Here is a 17,977-nt window from a genome sequence, read left to right on the forward strand (position 1 = left end):
GAATGTACTCAAGACCAGAGAAGTTGATGTCTTATCTAGTGGTTGAGAATTTTGAAGACAAGCCCATTTATTAGGCTCGCCAACATGAAATGGCTCCTATCACAGTATTAAATATGCACATAGAGTGCTTGGTCACACCCCCATCCTAACTCCACGTTGACTACGAATTTGGAATCCAAGTACTATGCAAATCCAGGGGAAAGTGATTATGATCATGGTTGTAACTTCATTTAGGTACGTACCATTCCTGGACAATTTATGAGAGAAGAATGGTTTTCAACTCACTAGTTGGGGATGGAAATTGTACTGTCACGTAGATAGATGGTTAACTCAATAAAGAGCATATCAAATTCGCCATTTCCTTCAGTACTCTTTAGCAGGATTAATTTACTTTCCCATGTCCATTTGACCAAATGCCCTTGTTCCTCTTTATCTTCTGAGCGGGTTATTTAGGGGAAATTTCAAATCACTCTATTTTTTTTACAGCAGCTTACTTGGCAAGTCCCCTGCTTTTATCTAAGGTTTCAAGGCCACGTCATCAAATATGATGCCACATCAGCATGCTTTTTGCCAAGGTGTCCAAAACAGTCCAAAAAAAAAAAAGTGAGACCAATAGGCGTGCAAAAGAGACCCCAATAGTTGTGCAGCTGATATGGCATCACCTGATTGGTTACTTTTTACAATATTAGTACATTTCTTAACAACTATTGGTACATTTCCTAACAACTGTTGGTACCAAGGAAGAAATAATCGTTTGGGGAATTAATCGACAAAACAAAAGTATAAGATTTTTTCAAAAAATCAGATATAGAAAAAAAACGTTAAAAATTACAGAAAAACAATCAAAAACTGTTTTTTATATATTTTAGGGCATTTCCATAGCATAGAGATATTGTAGGCAAATAAAATAGACACTTGAACACATGAATTGCAGGAAATAGACTTTCGTTGTTTATATTCATATCACTGATTACGTTGCACAAAATATACTACACCATAAATAATATCTAGATGCTGATAGATGTCAAAATATAAATTACAATATAGTTTGTGACTTTGAACAAAGTCAACCTGTAAACTAAGTACAAAATTCCAAAATCTCAAATGTAGGCAATGACATGCTAGAGGGCAGGAGGCCCTGATGATGAAGCTCCTGGGTAAGAGCCTGTCCTAATTCGTTCAACCCATTCAGGACGAAAGTTGGCTTGCCTCATGATATCAAAATCTTCAAACTCAAGCGGATGATCAACAACAACATAATCATCGTCAACATCATCATCATCATCAACATCATCAGCAGCAATCAACTTGCACTCTGGATATATCTCATCGAGGTCAATTGGCAAGCATTCCTCAATAGTTCCTGATTTTGCCCATGTAGAAATTAGTGTTTTCCTTACAAATGAAAAACCAATGAATAGTGAATACAATTCAAAAAACTGCAACTATATATTAATATTCTCACCTTGAGCTTTCCTTATCTTCAAGCGGAGGTTGTGATGAACAAATACCAAGTCATTCAGTCGTTGTTGTGATAGGTGGTTGTGTTTCTTGGAATGTATGTGTTCAAACATACTCCAATTATGCTCACAAGCTGATGAACTACATGGTTGGCTCAAAATACACACCGCCATCCACCTTAAATTTGGTATTTCATCTCCAAAAGAAGCCCACCATGCAGCTGAAAAACACATTATATGGAGATGATATTGTAAGACTAAGAATATCTTATAATCTTAACAAACTTAATGGTTGGCAAAATAAAGAGATTGTCAAAAGTTTATAGAGTCTACTTGGTTGAATGGTCTTTCTGCTTTGTATAGCAGCCCTAGAAGAGAGAAAGCCCTTAGCATGCTTGTACATTTCCAACTCTATCGTAGCCGCATCAAATTTTTCCAAGTCAGGAAACATTTTTTCCATGCACTTGAAGAAGCCTTGTTTGATCTCAGCATCAATTTCCAGGAAGTCAGTCTTATAGAATAACAAAGGATTGAGCAAGTATCTCGCAACATGGAAAAGAGTGTGCATTTGTCAATCCCATCTCCTATCAATTATGTCCCACAACGGCATATACCTATCCCTGTTATTTTCTAGCTTACTCCTTATCACCTCCTTGGCCCTATCCATGGCCTCATACACATATCCCATGGGGGGTTTATCCCCATCCACTAGTCTCAAGACTTTTACTAAAGGCTCTAAAAATTCTACAATTTGTTCAAAATGTGGTAGGATACATATACTCTGCCACTGCTATGCCATTTGCTTGAGTTGTGAAACCAAACTCCATCCACTTAGCTGAAACAAGCATTCGCCTCAAATTACCTTTTTGTTCACATAATGTTTGTAATGCAAGGAAATATGTTACAAATCTTGTCACTCTTGGTCGAACTAGCTCCTTGCCTCTTGTGAAAGAGCACACTATAGCCAAAACCCTTGTGTGATTATAAACAAATTTGATAACCTTGTGAGCTTTCTGAAATGTTGCCTTAACCCATTCAATTTTTTCAATGTCCTCTAGGGTTAGATCAAGGCAATGTGTTGCACATGGTGTAAAAAATATGGAAGGATATTTATCTGTCAGAAGTCTCCCTGCAGCAACACAAGCAACAACATTGTCTGTGATAAATTGAACCACATTTTGTGGCCCTACATCTGTAACTACCACGCCATACATCTCAAACAATGCATTTGTAGATTTCATCATATTAGATGCATCCACATATTTAAAAAAAACAGTGTCAATCTCACAAGAGACAAAGAAGTTAATGAGAGTTTGGTTCCTTCTATCTGTCCAACCATCCGACATGATGCTGCAATTAGTTCTAGCCCACTGCAATCGATGTTGTTTAACAACATCTTGAACATCCTCTACTGCATCTTTCAACATACCAACCCTCAATGATTCATAAGATGGGGCTTGAAACCCAGGACCTACAACTGCAATAGCATCTACCATGGGTTGCCAATATGGATTTCTGGAAGCATGGAATGTCATGTGAGAGGAGTACCAATAATTAGCAATTGCCTTCTTTGCTTGTTCAGTTACAGTTTTCCTCCATCCTGTACTCTCCAAAGTGGTTTGTGATCCCGGTGTGGTACGAGGTTGGAAGAAAGCATTTGTGTTTCCTCCACCTGTGTTTGGTCCACGTGCTATAGAATTATGTGTCGACCCAGATTCCCCGAAACTCCCATCTTCACCATCCTCACCCAAATCGTGCATCCTAGGATTTGTAGAAGTAGAACCTAGTTCAACCCCAATTCTTGCCTTTTTGGCCTTATTCTCAGCAATCCCTTCAAGAGATTGTTTTTCTTGATACGAGACATCTACAGGGCATTTTTTGCATATTTCGGTGTTATTTCGTTCTTTTGAGAAATGCCATTTGAAACGATAAATTCCACCACTGATATCATCTTCACACCAATTGCACTTGACCTTCGTGCTACCAGGAATTGTTGTGCAATGTGTCCATGCAAAGTCTTTTTGGGTTTGTGTATATTAGCGTTATCATGAAAACTGGACATTTATATTAAAATTTTCATTTTTTTGTATATTAAATGTTAATAACTTTAGAGAAAATGGCATTATGAATCTATGATAGACTGTATATATTAAATGAAAATGACATTTTCATATATTAAAAGCTAAGAATATTTAACAAAAAATGAATTTAATATTACTATAAATGAAAATGTAAATTCTAATTACAGTTAATTACTATTAAATACAAATTTTACTAATAATTAACAGTAAAACAATCAGATTACATATTTAACAGTAAAACAATCAGATTACATATTTAACAGTAAATACTAAATAGAAATTAGTAAATATTTAATTGTTTAATTAAAAAAAATCTAAAATTACTAAGTTTTAAATAGTTAAATAGTAATTATTTTGTATTACTATTTAATTACTAAATATTCTGTATTACTAGATAGTTAAACAATAATTTCTAAAATTACTAAGTTTTAAATAGTTTAATTATGTAATCTAATAATTAAACAGTTAAACAGTAATTTAACAGTAATACAGAATATTTAATAATTACAGTAATATTAAGTTTTAACAGTAATACAAAATATTTAATGAAAAAAATATTTAATATTACTGTTAATATTTAATATGACTGTTATTATTGTTAATGAAAATTAATATTTACTAATATTTACTAAATTATTATTACTAAATTAATATTTACTAATTATTATGCTTATTAAATATTTACCGTTAATATGTTTATAAAATTTTAACTGTAATTTTATGACTGTTAATAAATATCGTTTAATATCGTAAACAAATATTTATTAATAGTCATAAAAATTGCAAAGAAAAAAACGATATTCACAAACAAAATTTTTTTGACTTGATGAAAAACAAGATTTAAAAAATTGCAAAGAAATGGAGAAATGGAGAAGACTAAAGAAAATGAATTCTCCCACTGTGGTGAGTTCTCCCACTGTCGCGATATGCAAATGGCGTGAATTCTCCCACTGCGCGAATTCTCTCTAATCTCGCAGTCAATCCCGCAGTCACCTGCCGTGAATTCTCTCTAATCTCGCAGTCAATCCCGCAGTCACCTGCCGTGAATTGTCCCATTGCCGCAATATGCAAACCCTTCCACGTCGCGCACAGATATAAAGCAATTTTTTTTCCTTTCGCGACCCTTTTTGGCGAAGTTAGGGTTTTTCGTCGGGCTCTAGATTTTATGCCAATTTTCAAGAATTAATCGCCACTTTTGCCGATCCCCGATTAATCGGGTATAATCGGGTTTGACAATCGTTGCTTCTTTGGTTGGTACATTTCCTAACAAAAATTGATATTTTTTGTTTCACACAATAGGTTTTATTTGTTCAATTTTTGGAACAAAAGGTATCAACAACCCTCACAACAATTGGTACATGCTCAACTACTGGTGCTCTTCCCCTAATCTACTATGTGCGACCATAATGACTGCTGCAATGTACATCCTTATGTTACATACTTAATAATATGACAGAGAAATGACCATGATAGGGCACAACTAAGTCATCTATCTACCCAATATGAATTCTTGTGTGATTTCAAAGTATCAAACCTTATCATCACACTGTGCAGAATTTATGAGATGATATGCACCGACCAAGCTTGGTTATGATTTTATTTCTACTTCCTTGTTACTCTTAGAGCATATGTTGTTCAAGATTCTATCCACCCTTCACAAGTCTATTGGCCGATCCTATTTTCTTTAGTTATGATGTATTACTTAGGTTCCTAAGGATTTGAAAGCCCAATCTTAGCAGTGGGATTCGCTGATTCTTTACACCTCCATAGAGGAGCCAAGACCAATGTGCTTGCCTGAAAATTGGCTGGGCCTGTGACTGAACCAAGAGTCTGCTTTTCTTTTTTTTGTATGCTCACATTATTGAGGGTGTACAAGAGACTGACTCCAGGAGAATAATTAAGATTTGTGGCATTATTTAGGTAGTTGCGTCAAAGTTCTTTTAGAATAAAAAGTTCAGTTTATGCTTATGACATTATTTTGCGAAATAAAATATATATAATTTAAGTTTTAACAGATTTAGAGTCTATTCAATTTCTATGAGTCCATGTCTGGCTAGCTTTAAACTTTTGCACTGTTAAGTCTTGATTTTAAGTGGAACTAACACGAAGATCTGTACGAAGTGGACATAAGAACATACTAATTACAAAATTGCATTCATTATGAATTCTCACAAAATGACTAATAGTCTCATCTGCTGTATTGAGATGAGATCAAATACTGATTTAGATAATTATATTTTTAGTGTGCAAGTTTGAATATGAGACTAATAATTCCCCAAATGATTACAGACTCAAGCTTGTTACAACGATCAAGAACGGATGGCATGATTATTGATAGGTATATTTTGCAAGACTTTAATTAACTATTCTTTAATTACAAACAAGGGTGTGAAAAATTTGAACGTATAACTGCTTCTTAAATCTGTATAGCTTCATGAATTTATAATGCTATAGACTTTATGTCCAAGGAGCAAACTACATTCAGCAAGCATGGTATATCATTTGCTTTCTATTTGTGACAATATAAGATACCAATGTTGGGAGAGATGCATATCCAAAGAATGTTACGTAACATTTAATCTTACTACAAACATTACATGTATATATACTTATTTTTCTTATGATAAATAATATATCTACAAGTATTTTTTTCTTTCAGTATAAATGAAACGCAAAAACTAACATTTATTAGCTAGCCATTCTTTTTCCCTTTTCTTATAGAAATGAAACTCAAAATGAAGTTTCAATCAAAGTATGCCTATTACTGAACACTTTCTCATTAAATACAGAATGAAACTCTATTTCAGGGCAATCACTTGATTCTCAGATGAATATAACAATTCAAATGGACAAACAAAAGGGCTTTCTCTCTTAATCAAACAATGACACTCTTGAGATTATTTATTCAAACTAATCATATGATCTTGAATGAGGATTAACAACGAGAAAGGTATACTTATAGAACTTTCTTTTATATTAATTAACAAATTTCTCACCCAGAATATCATAAAGTATCTCTCAAATTGTCATTTTCAAAATATATACATAAATTCATCTTTAAATATATTTCAATGGAAAAGAACTGACAAAAGGCTTTCTCTTTCGTTACACAATAATTTTCTTTAAGTGGACACTCTGAAAGATCTCACAATCATGCATGACAATGGGGAAACACAAAAACAAGGCTTGCTCTCTCATCAACTAAAACTCTTACAATATTCTAATCTTTTTCTTCATATAAACACTACATATTAGATCTTGCAACTACATCTCAAACTTGTAACAATAACTAAAATGGATTATAGGAAATGGAGAACTTATCTCTCTAAATCTATGCATTTTGACCTCCATCTCACCAAGGACGAACTCCTTCCTTCCCTCTTATCTATCTTCTTTCTCAAAATCCTACAAGAGTTCTCCAAAATGGAGAAGTGGGTAACACCCAACTCCCTCTTCACAAACTCAATATAAGGGAGATTAACTTGGAAGACTTGGATGGGGAGGTGACACTTGTCACCTTTCTATCCTCTTCCTTTATGAGGTCTTTTACTCATTTGATAGGGGACAACAATTAGGACACCCCATTCCCTAAAGTCTTCCCTCATAAATGAGGTATGGGGGGTGGAGTGGGTACCCTCAACTTATCTATCCTCAAAATTCGTCACTCATCTTAATGAGGACTTTTGGAGAGTGAAAACAAGTCATAGAGCCTTTATTGCATGCCCAATAGGCCCCCACCTCAAAATTATAGACCCTAGGGGTCTATTTTTGTAATTAAAATATAGTAATTAACTCAAAAACACTCATTATGGACCCACAATAATAGACCTCATAAACATATCTACATGTTGAATAACAAAACCTCATTTCCTTCTAAGTAAAACATATTGGTTAGACTTGTAACTTATCATAAAGGAAGTTAATTTGAAATTAGGTGTTTCGCCTTTCTCCCATTGTTCTCATTACTTCCTACACAGAACCAGCAAATTCACAAGCATAGTTAGATCCCAATTATAAACCATATTATTTTCTATCATTTCTTTATCAAGTTCACAAGGTAATGCTAAGAATATTGTCATAAAATCATTTCGTTTATAATCCCTTATTCTATCTAACCATTTATTGAAGAAAAGCATGTAATGTGTTTAGGGTTGTATTAGCTATACACGAGGAAGGGTGTTACATAATGTCCATTCCATCATACTTGAGAAAAGAACCTCAAAGTAGCATCAATATATAAAACATACATGTCTAGTTATAGGTGGGCATCATAATTAACAAGATCACACAACATTATAAAATTTCTCTCTATAAGTCTATCATCTTAATTGTACGGTTTTCATTTCACTGTCGTTTAGAAGAATGCCAATAGGTCTAACATGACATTTACAATTATTATGGTTGCAACAGGGTGTTCTAGTTTTCCAAACAACAGAGATTAAGACAGGCAATCTTTTCGATAATGCAAGACCTCTTGCAAACACTCACTCTTCTTAATTAATACGAAAAATATCATAATCTGCAACCTTTTATTGAAAATTCAAGGTACGATAAGAAGGTAAGAGAGGAGCTATCCACTTAATAATACATATTAATGCATGCACATCAAACAAGCTTTTCATTTGCACTTTCTAATCATAATAAGTCAATTATATATATCCAAAAGCAAGTTCAATGTAGCATTGTTAAAATAGGTCCTCGATTGAGTCGGTATAAAGAAACACATAAAACAATCTTTTGTGGAACACATTAATACACTTTTAGCCACTATAACATGTTCCCTTTTATACATCTTTTACACACCAGACAATTTCTCATAACAACTATTCGCACATTAATGCACATTACTTAAGATAGAATTTAATTATGTTATTCCTACAATACACATGGAGAATTCTTTAATGTAAACATACAATTTTATCCCAATAATTAAAATGAATTTTTAAACCCATAGCCCTTTTATATTATCTAGAAGCACAAAAGCATCATAGGTTCACACAAGGGTTCAAGAAGTCACAACCTTTCTCTAACAATAAGAAAATTCACATAAGAGATAAATACACGTAAACAAACATTTAATTTCTAGAGAGAAAGAGGAAGGATGATAATCATTCAATTTGCTACAAAATGAGCTTTCAACATCTACCATACAAGTCCTTCAAGTGGACAACACTAAGCTAGATCATAATCTTAAAACAAACACATTTCGTACTTTCAGATTCAAGACAAGCACTGACCAACCCAATGGATTAGTCTAAAGAGTACAACAATCAATAAGGAAGGTGCATACGACTCTCTTTCAGAATAAGAGTAATCGTAGACCAAGATGTCAATAACCAAACAAAGCACATATAATCACCCAAAAGCACCAACATCAAGAAGGTGAAAACAAGGTGTGAACACACATGTTACACACAATTAAGGTTTGCTCAAAAGAATACGCAAAAGAATAGAACATGAGTCCTTAAGATCTTAAAGATCCTATGCCTCAATCACACACATACAAAAGGAAGACGAGCAAACAACATAAGGTCTATACACCTCACACCAACTAAGGGAACAAGTGACACCAGAGATCCCAGTGTTTGCAACCTGGGCTTTGATACCAAATGTAATGCCCCGCCAGGAAACCCCGAAGGGATAAGGCTAAAACTCAAGAATAGAGTGCAAATATTTTTTTTTTTAGAGTTTTAAAACAAAACATAATTATGCAATGAGTTATCATAAGTTTAGATAACACAACGGAAGACATAACTAACACCTAAAGGGTTTCCCAACGTGATTACTTGATTCAACACTTAACTCAACCCACGCTATTTAACCCAATTGAGCCGATTTACTTAATTACCAGTTATTACTTTAAACAAGGATATAATTCATTCGGTAAATTAAAATTATAGATAACAGGATGAGTTCATCCATTATGGTTGAAAATGTAGCTAACATGATGAAGTTCACCCATTAAAGTTAAAATATAGATAACATGATGAGTTCATCCATTAAGTTAAAAATATAGATAACATAATGAAGTTCATCCATTAGAGTTAAAATTTAGATAACATGATGAGTTCATCCATTAAAATTTTAACCATAAAATTCGCCCAAACTTTCAATAAAACATAATTCATGCATCTAATTTCATTACATACTTTAATTTCATTATAAGATAACGAATGCTTTCCAAGCATACTTTAATTGCATTGTCAACAAATGAATACATTCCATTATTAAAATTTACATTCTTCGTGATCCAAATTACTGCATTAATAAGATGACTATATACATGCATTTACGATTAATAGGGTTAGTGCAAGATCATGGGGGGCCAAAAAGTGGTGATGTGAAAAAAATAGCCTTCTCCACTTGCCTAAAAACGCAAGAGACCGTGTTGACTTTTTGCTTGGCCTGGGTGTTAGTACACCTTGGCATGGTGTACTGACATAATGTAATAATGTATTATATACCATGCCAAGGTGTACTGAGACAATATATTTCGACTGTGACAGCCTGTGAGTCATTTTTAACCCACGGGCTGCGCGATTTTATAAAAATTCGATATCCGATTGTATTCGATATCCAGTGTTTTGGCCAAAAATTGCTAAAAAATAGATTGAAAGGTAAGATTTTTATTGTTTTCAATCATTTTCATTCAATTTTTGTATTTTTTGTTAATGTTTATTTGATTTTTCATTGAAAATATGGTTTTTTCATGAAAACTAGGTTTTTTAAAATCAAATACAAAGTTTAAATTTGTTAACTAAATTCAATTATTTACATTCAATTAGGTTAAAAATGGGGGATTACAATGAAAACATTGATGAACCACAACTGCAACAACCAAACCCTCCTTTGCCAAACCCCCCCTCAATTCAGGATTTGATTGCACAAAATTTGAATGAATTGAGGGGGATTGCAGATGTATATCGTAGGATCCCTCGTCTAAATCCAATGTTTGATCCTCTCACGTTGATCATAAAGAGTATGGAAACCATGACTGAGGAGCACAATGCCGCCCTTTTGTGGCAAGATTCTATAAGGGAACAATATGCAGATGGCTTGTCCTATAAGGAGATCAAGGATCTCGAGATATCGAAAGTCGATATCACCTCATTGTTTGTGAATCCCCGCACTGGTTAACCCGTAGACCCCCAAAAAACAAAACTTTCTATTAAATGATGCACAAATGATGGTATTGTGAAAAACTTTTGGGATCGTTGGTGGATGGTTTTCGACAAACCACCCAACAACAATCTTGATGTCCCCTTCTATTTCATAAAAAAATTGTATGTTGAGTTTGTTTTACGCAAACATGTGAACTACTTTGACATCCAACCTTTCTGGGTGTGGGTTTAGGTATGCCCCAAAATAGACCTAGGGCAATCAAAGTAGTCCAGGGCCCATAAGTCCCCCCTCCTCTTGTTGATCCCCCACCTCCAGTGCAACATCCATATATCATTTGTGAGGTGGCTTCACAGACCATATCGACTATTCACTCTTTGAGTAGCCTTTTGGTTTCTCAGGCTGGGTCACTAACTTAGCCTACTTTTGATGGTAGCGGTGCATCCGGTGGCACTGACACGTCATCCTTAGCTCCACACATATGTGCCCCATAGTTGTGTCACGTGTGGGCACGTATGCTTGGGTTCAGTTGGACAACCCGTTGATCCTCCTGCGGACAGTGCAGATTATGAGGTGCATGAGATGCATGATGCACCAGATGTTATGACACGGACTGGAGGATACCCTGGGGAGTCCTCGCCAGTGAAAACTTTAGTGGCTAATATTCGCCAATTGGCTATTTTTTGAAATTTGGGAATCAAATTTGGCTAATAATTTCAACTTTTAAGGTGACCCAAATCGCCACATTTTTACAAATTTTTATTTTAATGTTATTTAAATCGCCAGAGAATTTATTTTATTAATTTTTGTAACTTAAAGATTCGCCTCAATATTTGATACATGATTGGATAAGATTCGCCAATATTTTATAATTTGTTGTAGAAATTCAAATTAATTCACCAATAATATATCATAATTATTAGTTACTTTAGGGTTATATCAACAATATTCTATTTCCACCATTGATTTAAAATATAATCTAATGACCTTCATTGTATTCCATGAGGTAAAATGTACCCACTAGTTGTAATGCTCATGGGGTTTGAAATTGCTTTTGAATTGTTGACTTCAATGAAAACCAATGGTCTAAAAGCAATTTTTGGCCCCATGAGTATTACAAATTGTTTGTAAATTTTATCTCACAAAATATAAAGAGGGCTATTAGATTATTGTAAGTTAATGTTAGAAACCAAATAAAGTATATTCTAACCCTTAAACTCATTAATGATTTCAACCTTCATGCCTTTACCTTTTTTTATAAAAGATTATTTTTAAATGAAAGGAAATGCAATAGTAATTAATGCATACAATGATTATTTTCCAAGATTCGCCAATATTTTCTACCAAAAAAAATTGATATAAATAAATTCGCCAATAAAATTAATTTTTTTTTATAAAAAGGAAAGATTCATCAATAAACATTATTATTATTTTTAGAAAAAATTAAATATTCGTCAAGATTTTATACAATTTTTTGAGGGGAGGTTTCTTAAAGTTATCCTTGGTCCTCGCATGCTAGAGGCGAGGAGGCATCGTCATCATACATTGATGATGTAGTGGTAAGATTTGTATTTTCACAGTTCATGTTATATTTTAAATGAATATTTATAATCTAGATAATATTAAGTACTAATTTTTATTTACATGGTCTATTTAACAGTTGATGATCGAGGAGGAGTTGAGACAGATTCAGGAGGGCACCTTGTCGGCCATTTCATTTGGCCTTGATAGCTTGACGGTACATATATTATTGCACCTAGTCGTTTGTATTTTATTGTACATACATGTTCATCATTTATATTGGTATTAATTAGATTATGTAGTAACTTGCATGTATATCTTATTTTACTCTTGTAGGGCACAAGCAACACGATTACGGGGCAGTGTGATTTAGGATCTGGTAGTGCAGATGGAGACAAGGGAAAGGTAATTGGATGCAAATATGATTGAATGAATAGTTTAAATAACTTGTAGTGATTATACACATCTAGACATAGATTGATAGTTTCATATACTTGTTGTGTATATGTACAGAGAATTCTTGGCTTCACATCCTTGATGACTACACCTAGTATACCTGGAGATGAAGAAGAAGAAGAGATGCCTCGAGTAGATGTGTGTTTATTTTATTTTGTGTTTAGTAGATATAATTTGTTATTATCAATGCCAATTATATGCTAACTTGTATCAATGTCATGTTTCTGAACATATGTAGGTTGTATATGAAAATATTGAAAACATACCTCCTCTACTGAAGACATACATCAAGAGTCCTGCAAAGCCGAAGAGAAAACATGGAGATGAGGTAAACATGAATAGTTCAATTATAGTTCATTTTTATGTTAACTTTTTGAATGTGAATTATATAATATAACTAATATTAATCGTGGTTTGTTTTTCTTGTGCAGGATCCTTCAGAGCCGAGTAGTGCGGTGAAGAGGATTGATTTTGATGATCCATCAACAACTTAGGATGTTATAGATAGTTTTGGGATGCTTACATGTCTAGTTGGCATGTATATTTTGTTTATGGACATACATTCACATATTTAGACATACATTTTGTTTCAGTTGGCGTTTATGTCATATTTGTGTATGGACATACATTTGTAATCATTTAACATTTTTATATATACAAAAGTTGATATTCGATCATATAAATTGTTGCTCATCTGTGCGTGGTGTTATCATGGAAATCTTTAATCTTCCAATAATTAACAATGGTTATTTAATGAACAATACAATTCATTTCATTTCATCGTAAGTGTTGTTTGTATAATGAACAATATAATTCATTTAATGAACAATAGAATACAATTCATTTAATGAACAATATTGTTCATTACAATTCATTTAATGAACAATACAATAAAATTCATTTAATGAACAATACTTGATACAATTCATTATTACCCTATGTATGGTCCTATTTTCCCCCCCACCTCGGTTGAACGCTCGAGGTTTTGTTAGGGCAGCAATTTTTCGGTTGGCGAAAAAAATCGTCAGTCTCATTCAATCGAATGTTGTCATGTGGCCAATTTCTCGTTCAACTCGTCGCGATGACGAACAGTCAGCTCCGATATGTCAAGTTAGGCATTATTACCCTATGCATGGTCCTATTCCCCCCCCCCCCCCCCCACTCGGTCAAACGCTCGGGGTCATACCCTACCAGCGTTGTCCCTTGAGCGCCCTAAGTGCTAAAAATTGTCAAACTTTGACGGGCCCTAACTCGGAATCCGTGGCACCTGCGAATGATCCATTTGAACCTACGAGGCCATGAGAGGGGTCCCTACAAAAGCCTATCTCAATTTTTCAAGTTTCCCTATGGTTTTATTAGGGCAGCAATTTTTTGGTTGGCAAAAATATCGCCAGTCTCATTCAATCGAATGTTGTCGCGTGGCCAATTTCTCATTCAGCTCGTCGCGATGACGAACCGCCAGCTCCAACATGTCCAGTTAGGCATTATTACCCTATGCATGCTCCTATTTTGTTCCCCCACTTGGTCGAACGCTCGGGTCATACCCTACTGACATCGTCCCTTGAGCACCCTAAGTGCTAAAAATTGTCAAACTTTGACGGGCTCTAACTGAAAATCCGTGTCACCCGTGAATGATCCATTTGAACCTATGGGGCCACGAGAGGGGTCCCTACAAAAGCCTATCTCGGTTTTTCAAGTTTCCCTACGGTTTTATTAGGGCAGCAATTTTTCGGTTGGCAAAAAAATTGTCAGTCTCATTCAATCGAATGTTGTGGCCAATTTCTCGTTCAACTCGTCGTGATGACGAACCGTCAGCTCCGACATGTCTATTTAGGCATTATTAGCCTATGCATACTCCTATTTCCCCCCCCCCCCCCCCAACTCGGTCAAACGCTCGGGGTCATACCCTACCGACGTTGTCCCTTAAGCACCCTACGTGCTAAAAATTGTTAAACTTTGACTGGCCCTAACTCTGAATCTGTGGCACCTGCGAATGATCTGTTTGAACCTACGGGGCCATGAGAGGGGTCCCTACAAAAGCCTATCTCTATTTTTTAATTTTCCCCTACGGTTTTATTAGGGCAGCAATTTTTCGGTGGGTGAAAAAATCGTCAGTCTCATTCATTCGAATATTGTCTCGTGGTCGTTTTCTCATTCTGCTCGTTCCGATAATGAATCGTCACCTCTGACATGTCCAATTAGGCATTATTACCCTATGCATTCTCCTATTCCCCCCCCCCCCCCCCCCGCCCAACTTGGTCGAACGCTCGGGGTCATACCCTACCAACGTCATCCCTTGAGCGCCCTAAGTGCTAAAAATTGTCAAACTTTGATGGGCCCTAAATTGGAATTCATGGTACCTGCGAATGATCTATTTAGACCTATGGGGCCACAAGAGGGGTCCCTACAAAAGCCTATCTCTATTTTTCAACTTTCCCTACGGTTTTATTAGGACAACAATTTTTCGGTTGGCAAAAAAATCGTCAGTCTCATTCAATCGAATGTTGTCGCGTGGCCAATTTCTCATTCTGCTCATTGAGATGATGAATCATCAGCTCCGAAATGTCCAGTTAGGTATTATTACCCTATGCATGCTCCTATTTTGTCCCTCCACTCAGTCGAACGCTCGGGGTCACACTCTACCAACGTCGTCCCTTGAGCGCCCTAAGTGCTAAAAATTGTCAAACTTTAACGGGCTCTAACTCGAAATCTGTGGCACTTGCGAACAATCAGTTTGAACCTACAGGGCCATGAGAGGGGTCCCTACAAAATCCTATCTCGGTTTTTCAATTTTCCCTACGGTTTTATTAGGGCAGCAATTTTTTAGTGGGCGAAAAAATCGTCAGTCTCATTCATTTGAATGTTGTCCCGTGGCCGTTTTCTCGTTCTGCTTGTCGCGATGACAAATCGTCACCTCTGACATGTCCAGTTAGGCATTATTACTCTATGCATGCTCCTATTTCCCACCCCCTCAGTTGAACGCTCGGGGTCATACCCTACCGACGTCGTCCCTTGAGCGCCCTAAGTGCTAAAAATATAGATAAACAAGCATTACACTGTAGACACATAATGATCATCAATATTTCCATGTATTGTATACACATAATTACCATTACACTTGCATGTGACATCCATGAAGGGATATGCAAACATGATTTTTTTTCATTATCAATACAACTACACCAATGTACTCATGTATAGATACATTGTATATCATCAATATAACTAAACCAATTTGCTCATGGACATTGTATATCATCATAACAATGTTACATCAATTCATATCCATATACAAATACAACATCCCACTTCATCTACATCAGACATCCTCATGTCCTAAGAGAAAAGCTTACGTGCAGCAATGCCTGCATATAAATGAAGACCAAAATAAGTAACCTTTTTATGCGGAATGAATGTGCTACAAGAAACAAATTATAACACTTAATACAAATTAGTTTGGCAAATTATAAATAGATCATTTGAAACATTTTTAAGACGTACAAGATTGTATAATTACGAAACTTACCAGTTTCTCTGCAAAGTATACAAGCATAACTTTGAAGAAAGACACATGTTGATTAAAGCCCTCCTCACTGTATTTCTCTGCATGGTTGAAGATGATGGTAGATATGGTCATTTATAAATAGCAATACATTCATTTGACTTAATGTTTATGCACAAAATTTTATCTCATTAATGCACAAAGGAATATGTACCATCACCAAGAGAGGGTCTTGTCAACGGCGGATGATCTAGCATGAATCTGTATTTTTAAGAATTGTTAGTCTACACATAAAATGCATGGATGAACATAAAGGCTTTATGATAATCACTTCAACTGAAATGCATGATAATAAATGAAAAGGTGGGATTATATACCATAAAAATACGTCCCTTCAAATTTTATCAACAGAACCCACTATGTTCACGCCAAAATCATAATGTGTTACTGTTGTGTATCATCAAAAAAGACCTGCATGAGCATAAAGGTTTTGCGATAATTATATCATCAAAAATTATCAAATAGTGTTCTCTATTAACAAAAATTGTAAAGCTCATCAAATGCATGATAATAAGTTGTGTTGCAAAAATATGTCCCTTCCGATTATATCGAGTGTACCCGCTATGTGCATGTAAAAACCGTGTTGCCAAAAAAAAATGTTCATCAATAGACCTGCATTTTCAACACATCCTTAATATAAACGTATCAAACTTGAACATTAAGGTTTAATGATCATTATTTGAAATGAAATGCATGATAAAAAAAATAAGGCACCATTAAAGACCTACTACTCAAGTGTGCCTGAAGGGTCATCTCTTTGCTTAAGAGTATCTAGTATTGCTTCATGATCAACAGTAGTCACTATCAATAGCTCTTTGATCTTTGGTTTTGCTTGATGCTTCAACAACTTGACATTTGTAGCTATAATAAGGTGTGAATACATTATAATGGTTTTGTGTCTCTCATAGTCTTCAAATGTAGGTATGCCATTCTTTCTAATCATGTATGTTCACAACCAAGTTCCCACAACAACAACTAAACCTGTAGGATATGTGAACTCGTCATCATCTGTCACTGGTTGTGTTAGCTTTTTTTTTCCCTGTACACATCATGCCAACCAATATTTTGATCTCTTCATTCCCTTGCGGTGCAACAACTGCAAAAACATGTCCTGGCTGTACAAGATCTGATAGACGGTCATACTCAAGTGAACTTTCCATGTCACTGTTTGACAAGGATATTGTTTGAGATAAAGGAGTTAGATAGTGGGGAACCCACGTATCAACCCACTCACTTGACTCGCACTGATCCCAATCACACCGAACACAACTCTGACAAAAACAAGCCAATGCTCGTGTCCAAATGGTCCATGTACTTGCATCTGAGATGAGAAATGAATGCATCTTTGAAGAATCTTTAATTGTTTGACAATCCAATCTATCTCCCACTGTTCCCTCCTCAACCAACCAAAAGAATCTGGTCACTGCTGAATCAAGAGTACCTCCATGTGACAATGCTGAACTAAACCAATCAACAATAGAATGTGCATCAGAGAAATTTGCACCTAAAATCCTCAATTGCTCCTTAACTAGAGCTCTCTTCAAACATGCATTTGCTTCATCATGCTCTCCCTTCCCATACCTCGCCTAAAAAAACCACCAAATATGAGGTATACGCCTCTCTACATGCATTCTACTCAACCAATAAAACATACGGGTATTCTTGAATTGACTCGTACAGTTATCTGACCATATTATATGTCGGTCAATTGCAATATCTTTCTCATGCAAGAACTCAAAAAATTTCTCGAAAGAATGTTGCACATACTTGGAGGAGTG

General features: G+C 35.2%; 1 protein-coding gene and 1 long non-coding RNA gene across 2 annotated transcripts; both read right to left on the reverse strand.

The window, feature by feature from the left end:
* Positions 1-1,121: 1,121 nt before the first annotated feature.
* LOC131078785 (uncharacterized) lies at positions 1,122-4,597 on the reverse strand. The gene is made up of 5 exons (XM_059210358.1): positions 4,459-4,597; positions 2,749-3,477; positions 2,323-2,658; positions 2,075-2,204; positions 1,122-1,395 (listed from the first exon to the last, which is right to left on the reverse strand). The coding sequence occupies exons 1-5, from the start codon at positions 4,595-4,597 to the stop codon at positions 1,122-1,124; spliced, it is 1,608 nt and encodes a 535-aa protein (XP_059066341.1).
* An 11,236-nt stretch (positions 4,598-15,833) lies between these two features.
* On the reverse strand, positions 15,834-16,602 carry LOC131857310 (uncharacterized). Its single transcript, XR_009358648.1, has 4 exons — positions 16,517-16,602; positions 16,354-16,400; positions 16,164-16,240; positions 15,834-16,002 (listed from the first exon to the last, which is right to left on the reverse strand). It is a non-coding gene; the product is annotated as an uncharacterized LOC131857310 (long non-coding RNA).
* Positions 16,603-17,977: the final 1,375 nt, after the last annotated feature.

Source organism: Cryptomeria japonica, chromosome 8 (assembly GCF_030272615.1).
Source record: "Cryptomeria japonica chromosome 8, Sugi_1.0, whole genome shotgun sequence".
Lineage (NCBI taxonomy): Eukaryota > Viridiplantae > Streptophyta > Pinopsida > Cupressales > Cupressaceae > Cryptomeria > Cryptomeria japonica.